This window comes from Monoraphidium neglectum (assembly GCF_000611645.1).
Source record: "Monoraphidium neglectum strain SAG 48.87 unplaced genomic scaffold scaffold02408, whole genome shotgun sequence".
In the NCBI taxonomy this organism is placed as follows: domain Eukaryota; kingdom Viridiplantae; phylum Chlorophyta; class Chlorophyceae; order Sphaeropleales; family Selenastraceae; genus Monoraphidium; species Monoraphidium neglectum.
This window is the reverse complement of record NW_014011220.1, coordinates 1-8,630: the sequence shown is the minus strand read 5'-3', so window position 1 is coordinate 8,630 and position 8,630 is coordinate 1. Positions and strand designations below refer to the sequence as shown.

General features: G+C 65.5%; 2 protein-coding genes across 2 annotated transcripts; one reads left to right on the top strand and one right to left on the bottom strand.

The window, feature by feature from the left end:
- Positions 1–66: 66 nt before the first annotated feature.
- On the bottom strand, positions 67–627 carry MNEG_10660 (hypothetical protein; the record flags this gene model as incomplete). Its single annotated transcript, XM_014040869.1, has 1 exon — positions 67–627. One exon carries the CDS (start codon positions 625–627, stop codon positions 67–69), a length of 561 nt encoding a protein of 186 aa, XP_013896323.1.
- Positions 628–1,886: 1,259 nt separating this feature from the next.
- MNEG_10659 (hypothetical protein) lies at positions 1,887–5,970 on the top strand (the record flags this gene model as incomplete). The annotated part of the gene is made up of 12 exons (XM_014040868.1): positions 1,887–1,902; positions 2,095–2,196; positions 2,464–2,543; positions 2,857–2,911; positions 3,117–3,170; positions 3,429–3,544; positions 3,784–3,830; positions 3,994–4,134; positions 4,346–4,472; positions 4,778–4,846; positions 5,247–5,340; positions 5,663–5,970. 12 exons carry the CDS (start codon positions 1,887–1,889, stop codon positions 5,968–5,970), a joined length of 1,209 nt encoding a protein of 402 aa, XP_013896322.1.
- Positions 5,971–8,630: the final 2,660 nt, after the last annotated feature.

Sequence of the window (8,630 nt, the reverse complement as noted above, 5' to 3'; positions counted from 1 at the left end):
CCCGGCGCGGCCCCTGCCCCGCCGGCCCGCCGGCCCCGAGGCCCGCGCCGCGCGGCGCTTGGCCGCTCAGATGTCGAAGGGACCGTTGGAGCCGTAGCGCTGCGTGCGCTCGCCCGCGCGCGCCTGCAGCTGGGCGTTGTCCGCCTGGGTGCGGCGGATCGCGCGGCCCGCGGCCGAGTCGTCGAACCGGTCGCCGGCGAAGATGTCACCTGCGAACGAGGTGCCCTGGTAGCCGGCGTTCTTGCGGATGGCGTCACCGGCGGCGGTGGCCTGGCTCTGGTTCTCCTTCTCAAAGGAAACCTGCAGGCCCAGCGCCGTCTGGCCAGTGGCGCGGCCCACGCCACGCGCGTAGGCGGCGGCCTGGGCGCCGCGGGTGTCGTCGCTCTCGATGGCGCCGACGGACGTGGCGGCGCCGACGTCGGAGGTCACCACGGCGCCGCGGACCAGGCCGGTGCCGAATGTCTGGGGGTTGTCGAAGCCGAAGCCACCCCTGCTGCCGCCGTAGCCCTGCAGGCCGGTCACGCCTGGGGGCGCAGCCGAGCCAACTTGGCGCAGCTGGCGGGCCTGGGACGGCTGTGCCAGCAAGAGGCCCGCCACGAGGGCCGCGAGGGCCAGGCCGGACCGCATCGTTCGAAGTAGCCGCGGTAGGGCCGGTGAGGGGTGCCTGAGAAGTCAGAGACGGGTGTGTGTGTTCTTTCAAGACGTTCACAAAACGGAGTGGAGACTGGCGTGGGCCCACAGGGATGCCTTGCGCTCAACGGCTGGTGACAAGCTGGCACGGAGTCACTTGACTAGTGAGGCCAAGCCGCTCTGCCCACGGGTGTGACTTATGACCTGACTACTATGTGGTGCTATCAGATGTCTATACTCCCCGCGTTCCTACTGGACGGCATGGATGGATGGCCCTGTCAGCTTTCATAAGCCGAGATCGCTCCCAACCAATCCCAACCCATGCGGCACTCTTGAGTGCTGAGCATCCTACTTGAAGGGTGTGTGGGGTGAAAGAAGGGCGGGCATGCAGCAGATCGCAACACAGCGATGACGGGATAGCGATGAAAGCGGCCGAGTCAGCAGGCTGATGTTGATCAGGGCGGACAAAAATGCATGCTGGCACGGCATGGTTGCTGCAGGGCTCGTGCGCGCTAGCAGCCTTGGCTTGGATCAAAACATCTTGCATTGTTCAGAAGGTCATCATGGCGGGCCGCCCAAGGCAGCCTTTTATAGCCTGCAACACATCTGACTTGTGATCGTGCAGGCGTCGGAGCCTAACGGTGGGGTTTGACGGTTGGTGCTGGGCCGCACGCTCAGGGCAAAGATCTGCGCCATGACGAGGACAGCAGCGCACGCAAAACATCATAGTACCACCGGGCACTCAAGCTGGCCTGCGCCAGGTTATCTGGGATGATGACAGGCGATGAAAGGCGAGCTGTGTCAGATCGGCGACCCACAGAACGTTGGCGACGGAACGGGCAGCAAACTGCGGCATATGGGGGCATATGTCAAGGGCTTAGCAGCAAAAAGGCGGAGAAGGGGCCGAACCGCGGCCATGGGAGGGGTGCGGGCCACGGAAGGGTGCGAAGGTGGGATCAGTAACAACGAGAGCCGCCGGGTCACTCCACCGACAGTTGAGGGCGTGTTTCTGCGGGTGAGCGAAATAGCCGTTCTGCTACGAGCAAGAGTTCCACGTCCACTTTCCCTCAAGGCGCCCACAACCCGGTTCGCCACGCCTCGTTCCGACTAGTGACAACGCGCCTATCAGGTGCCTCTGCGTTTGTTTCCTTCCACGGCCCCGCTCAGTGCCACCCCAGCACTTGTGGCATCAGTGTTACGCTCGTATTTTCTCTTTTAAAGCCACTGGGCTCCACCAGCGTCTAGGTCACCACGAGATGCGGACCTCCGGTGGTGAGCTCGCTGGGCGGGCTGGCAGACAACCAAAGAGCATCGGGGGAACTCGGGGAGCATGTTGGCAGCCTTTGGCAGCCCCCGTGCCGCGGAGGGCCATGTCCCGGCCCTGGTCGACGGCGGCACACTCCCGAGTGGCCTTCGCCCCCCACTAACCAGCGATGGCGTGATGTGCTCGCTGCCCGCCCGCAGTGCTTTTCGCCGCGGCGGCGTTCGCGCTGGTGGCCCTGGCGGCAGCCCAGGGGACCAAGGGCACGACCCTGCGCGGCTTCAAGTTCTCCTCGGATGTGTCGGGTGCGCGCTGCTGGCGTGCGGTGCTGGCGCGCTGCTGCTCCGGAACCCGCCTCCCGGCCATGCCTCATGCGCCATGCCAGCGGCGCCACGGTCATTTCACGTATAGTATATTGAGGAACCGCCTTGCTCTGAATATTTTGTGACCCGTCACGCGAGGGGAGCGCGGTGCACCCCGGGCCGGCCGGCGCCACCCGCCCCAGCTCGACCTTGATCTGGCATAACCATGCCCCTGATCCGCCCGCTCCCGTCGCCCGGCCCCGCCCGCAGATTACCTGGGGATCTCCCAGGACATCTGCGACATCCGCGCACTACTGAACAGCAGGACCCCTGCATACAGCAAGGCCGAGGTGCGCAGTGCCCCCTGCGCTGCCCTGTCCTGCTCCTCGCCTCGAATGCATGGGTGGCTGCGCGTGCCCGCAGGGGCGCACCTCGCGCTCTGCGGGCCTTGTGGTGTATGTATTGCTTTTCAGCATCCTGTCCTGCAAAGCTGAAGCACTTGGTGCCAGGCCAGCCGAGGCCTGCTTGCGGCGAGGGGTGCGGCATCACAGCCGGGGGAATGCGCTCACGCTCGGCGCCCCACACTACACGGGCACCACCCCACCATAACGCCCGCCCGCACGTGCGTCGCCGCGCCTGCCATGTGTGTCACAACAACCGCAGTCCATCTACATGGATGGCAAGAACGCCAAGGGCGGCCTGAGCATGCGCCGCCTCGGTGAGCCTGGCTGCTCCTGGTCGCTGGCAGCGTCGGCCAGGCTGTGTCTTCCGGGATGGGGCTCCGGCACGCCCCCGCATGCATGGACTGACGCCAGCGCCGGCGCAGCCGGGGTGCCCTGTAGCGCGCCGGCTCCCATCTCTCGACATCGCAGCGGCCGCGCCGTCTGGCCCTGACTTTTTTCCGCCCCCTCTTCACCTCGCAGCCACCGGCCTCAACTACGACCAGCCCTTCTGGAGCCTCTACTCCAAGTACTTCAGTGGGTTCATACGCGGCCCGGCCGCCACGCATGCACCTCTTCATGCACCCTCCATGCACCCACCATCATGTCGCATGCGCGGCGCGCATCTCCTCGTGATTTGGCCGCATGCATCCATTGCACCTGCCATCATGCAAGCTGGGCACGGCATGGCGGGCCGCCGCAGCGTTCACGGTCCCTGAGCCCCCTCATTGCGGCTGTCCCGACCCCAGACTCTTAACGATGCGCCACCCCTGCCCATGCCGAACCGCCCTGCAGAGACTCCCCTGTTTGTGGACGACGTGCTGCAGCGCGCCTTCAGCGGCCTGGCGCCCTTCACCACTGACGTCGAGCGCGTGCAGCTGATCGTCAAGTCGCTGGAGTCGAGCCTGCAGGTGCGCGGTGTCCCGCAGCCTCCGCATGCAACCTCGCATGGGTGGTGTCCAACCTGCCTCGTGTGATTTTAGCCCATGCATGTGTGCATGTTGTGCACAACGTGGAAAGCTCGTGCATGCAAGCGAGCTCAAGCACATGCAGCCCGCGCATGCTGATGCGTGCGACCCTCGCATGTCATGCATGCGCCATGCAATCAACAACCGCTTTTTGCAACCGTTGCGCGACCCCATGCGCGCAGGTGGCGACCGTCATGCACAAGCTCGATGACGCCATCTCGCTGCTCAAGTGCGCTGCCGCCCCAGCGCGCACAGCTGCATGCGCCGCGCATGGCTGCACTTGGCGAGTAGGGCTCATCGCGATTTGCTTCGCGTGCGTGATTGCGCATGCTCGCACCTCGTCTCCTGCCACTCATGCCGCCCCGCGCGCGATCCCGCCGCTACCACTGCAGGAAGGGCCAGGGCGCGGCCGCCCTCAACGCCCTCGACGCCGCCTGGGCGATCTACGTCGGCGGCGCCCCCAACTGCGGCCTGTGGACCGTCTCGCTCAAGCGCGCCAACGAGTTCGGCACCAAGGTCGACTGCGAGAAGAGGTGCGAAAGCTCTCAAATCCTGTCCGGACCATGCATTCGGCCGCCCTGCCTGAGGGTTTTACACCATGGGATGCCATGGTCGCAGCCGCCCTCGCGTCCACCACTCCACCCCTGCCGCCGCGCTTGCGTCTCTCCCGGCCGTTGACACGCGCGCCCCCTCCCTTGCCTCGCGCGCGTCCTTTCTTCTGCTTACCCGCGCCCCCCCGCGCAGCAAGGTGGCCGACAACATCCTCAAGGCGTTCCTGAAGGCCCAGGCCGGCGTCGAGGCCAAGAACGCCACAGCCCTTGAGCAGGCGCGCGACACCGTCCGCGCCCAGCTGGCCGCCAACTACTTCCAGGTGATTGGGCAGCCCTAGGATTGTAGGGTGTGGGGCAGCCCTGGGATTGGCCGAACATCTAATCGCCAAGCTTGGGCGGGCATCGGTAGGGCATTGACTAGCCAGAGCCAACTGCATGCATGATTAGGGCGAGCTGCCCGTCACCATTTGCAGGCAGTTGGTGTGTTTGAGTGTATGCAATTTGGAGGTTGAGGGAGAATTGGGGAGTAGCGGCGGATCGTCTGACTGGCCCCTCCAGTTGCGCAGGCGCCGACTGGTCCACATTCAAAGTTCAAACGCGCCGCACTTGTAATTCGAACGCGCAGGCCATCATCACCTATGCGCACGAGATGTACCTCGACAACGCCGCCAACATCTCCGCCGCCGAGCACCAGGTGAGCTGAACTTGATACAAATCCTGAGACCATTTTATCTGCGCCAGGGTGGTGTGAGGCGACTTCCCATGTGCGAGTGCCGTCTGTACGCCTGCTGTCCAGCGTTGTTGTGAGCGTGGGTGTACGTTCATGATGTCGTGATGCGTCCAAGCGCGGAAGTGGTTGCGATGCCATCTGGGATGCACGCGTGACGCGACGCCCGTGCGTTGTGCCCTGCTGTTCCAAGTGACACGCGTGCGCAACAGCGAGGCGCCCGCGCGTGCCAGTCAGCTCATCGGTGCCGCTTGTTACGGCTCGCCTGGCTGCAACTAGAGGCCCTCCCCCAGCCGCACAAGCGCACCTTGTGCTGACCATGCTGTCTGCCATTCATGCCCGCTTTCACCCCTTTGTTTCTCCGCAGGTCGAGGCGTACGGCTTCTTCCGCACCGTGGCCCCCTGGATCGCCCTTGCCAACACCACCGCCGCCCAGGCCCTGGACTACTGGCTGTTCCCCGGTGCGGCTCCGCTCTCACGCACCGCCTGGCGCACGCGGGTGGTGGCATACTCACTGCAGGGATAGCCAGGGAGCTGTAGCAGGGCATGAAACACAAAACCTGCATCGTGCTCAGATACCCACTGTCAGTGACATGATCAGCAGGAGAGAGAGAGAGAGAGAGTGAGAGAGAGAGAGCTCGTGCTGCTGCTCTGTCCCCAGGCACGCCCCGCCCCCGCCCGCCCCTCGCGCCCTGGGCCGAGTCGCAGCCTCCACACCCGTCCCCCTCTGGCTCAACCCCCGCCCTCCCTGTGTCGCCCTCCCTGTGTCGGCCCGCCCTGCAGGCCAGCCCACCAAGACCAAGGACATCGACCTGAAGGCCGCTCGCGCCCTGAGCACCGCCTACGCCAAGCTTGGCGTGACCCCCGAGGACGTCGGCACCTACGGCACCAAGCAGCCCGAGCTCGGCTGCACCGCCTTTGTGCCCAGCGCGGCCGACAAGGGCGGGATCCTGTCGACCACCGACGCCAAGGACAGCCTGCGCCCCACCTCGCCCGCGCCCGCGGCGGCCAAGGCGCCCGCCGCCAAGGCGCCCGCGGCCAAGTCGCCGGCGCCCAAGAGCGGCCACAAGCGCTTCTCCCTGTTCCTGTAAAGCAGGGGTGGTGGACCCCCCCCTCTGGCCGCACATGCATGCACGCGCGGCGCCGCGGCCATGGGTGCCCAAATCGGAGCCGAGGCGGGTCCCGCACGCTGCCCGTCCCATCGGGTGTGCGCTCATCAGGGGTGCCTGCTTGACGCGTACGCACCCAGGACCGACCGCTTGGCGGGCCCAGCCGTTCAGGCTGCCCTGACTGGGTTGGCAGTTGGACACGCGCTGTTTTCGCACAGCGCGATTTATTTTTGCACAGCTGCGCGTTGCCCATCGCCTGGGCCAAGGGTTGTCTGGCTATCAGGCTTAGCCCTTCGCGGCGTGGCCTGAAGCCGGGACGCGCACAGGTCCAGGCCTGGGCTGCATGGAGTGCCGGCTGCAGCGGCGTCACACGCTGCATGCGCCTGCTTGATCACCCGTGCCGCGCAGGCGGTGGAGGGGCCAGGCGAGTGCGCGAGCCGTGGGCGCGAGTGGGTGGCGCCGCTCCCTGTCGCGGCCGCGGTCCGTAATTCCAGCGCCCCCGCGGAGCGCACGCCGCGCCGTCGACATTCGTCAATATGGATTGCATTCCGCTGAGCACGTCGCAAGCAAGTCTTGGCCGCCGCCCCGCCGCGCTGCGACCTGCCGACCGCGCACCGGTGCTCTGCATGCGTGCGCGGGGCTGCGTCCGCCCTCCTGCTTTGCCCGCATTGTCTCTCAATTTCGCGTTTGCCTGCTATGCGCAGACTGTAAGCAACGGCGCTGACCGCGTGCGTGGCGAGGCGAGCGTGTATGAGCGTGGTCATCAATGCGGCGCTCGATGCAGCTCGACCACTGCTTGCGGACCTAGGAGTGTCGATAGCTCAGGCAACCAGGGCTTGCGGGCAAAGCTGCCTGCTTAGGAGCCCAGAGTAGTGCCCACATGCAATGCTGTGCGTTAGTCGAGAAGCAGTTTGGGCAGTCACAGGTGCGTGCATGTCTTGACTTTGCCTGGCCAGGCGACGGCGGTCTGCGTATGCATGTATTGCGCATGCACGCATTGCACACACTGAAAGCCCCGACGCCAACACGACGAGCTGCTGCTGCTGCTGCTGCTGCTGCTGCTGCTGCTGCTGCTGCAGCAGCTGCTGCTGCTGCTGCTGGCCGCTGATATGCTTTGCCTGGCTGGCGCTGCCACCTCCGCTGGCACAAACACATGCCTGGCCAACTAGTACAGCCCGGAAACATGTGCTTAGGTGCATCCTTTGTCCTCAGGAGCGTCCATCTGGGTGAGTCGCCGTAGTCAATTGCGTTTCAGGGAGACTTGTCTGCTGCAGCGTCGGCGGCCCCAGGCAATTTTGTCATCACAAGGGTCGGTGCATGTCTGCGGTGGACGTATGTACCTGCTTAAGCATAGCAATTGCATTGTATGCCTCAGATTACTACAGGTGAAATTGATGGATGGGCTGTCCCACCAGATGACTGCAATCAGGCGATAGTAATGTCTGTTGCACAACTGCTGCAGTGACATGAAGATTGAACCGGCATGAAATGGTTCCTCAGAAGCAGCAGTAAGCTGCTAGATGTGGGTGGTAGTAAGGTGCTCCATTCTGAAGTGGCCTGTGACCACCTCTGAGATCGTTTCGCGCCATTCTACTTTCACAGCCAGTTGTGGCGCATTCACCTCGTAATATCTTCTTGATTAATTTTAGAACAGCAGTACAGCGGGCGCACGGCCCTCGCGGGGCTTGCGATCGCCAATGGCTGAGAACGAAGCAGCAGTAGCCCAGCTGCAGGAGATATTAGGCCAAGTCGATCGCGAGAGGGCCGCGCAGCTGCTGGCGGACGCCGGCGGCTCCATCGAGTCTGCTGTGCAGGTGCGCGCCACGCCAAAGCGTGCGCGCCGCGCCTCGCAAATTGCGAGGCGCGCCGCGCCGCCCGCAGCTATATCGAATCTCTCCGTGGAACCGACCCGCCCGCCGCATGAATTCGCACCCAGGCCCACTTCGCTGCCGAAGGCGCCGCGGGGGCGCCGGCCGCCCCAGCGGCCCCATCACCCGAGCAGCGGGTGGATGAGCTCGCAGCCGTTCTGGGCCCCTCTGTGCCGCGGGGCCAGCTGAGAATGCTGCTGATCCGCAACGGCAACAACGTCGTCCGCGCCGCCGACGCCTGGTTCCGATCCAGCCCCGGCCCCGGCGCCGCGGCGCCTGCCAGCGGCGCGGCAGGTGCGGAGGGGGCGGCGCCGGCGCCCCGGCGCCTCGTCCCCTTGAATTCCAGCGGGTGGAGTCGAGAGGATGGGGTGGTTCGAGTTGAGGGACCTTGATTGGTTTCCTCTCAGTTGCGGCTGGCTCTCGCATGCGCTGGCTTGCCGCCCCCCCCCCTGCATGCCTCGGATGCGCGTGGTTGCTCAGTGGAGCCCAGGAGTGCTTTGCGGTGGTTTGCCGTGCCGGGGTCGCGCGCAACCGCGGGGCAGCCCCTGCGGCTGCGGGTCGCGTGGCTGTGGGGCTGGCACGCCCCACTGCGAGCCGCTGGGTGCGCTTTGTGCGCAAGGTTGCGGGCGGCGTTTCAGCATCACAATCAAGGCAGTTCGACCGCAGCTCGCCTCTGGTTTTTGGATGCGCATGCAAACCCATGCAGGCGGGGAAGATGCTGACGAGGACATGGAGGGAGAGGCGGCACCCGCGGCGGCGGCGGGGTCGCGGCGC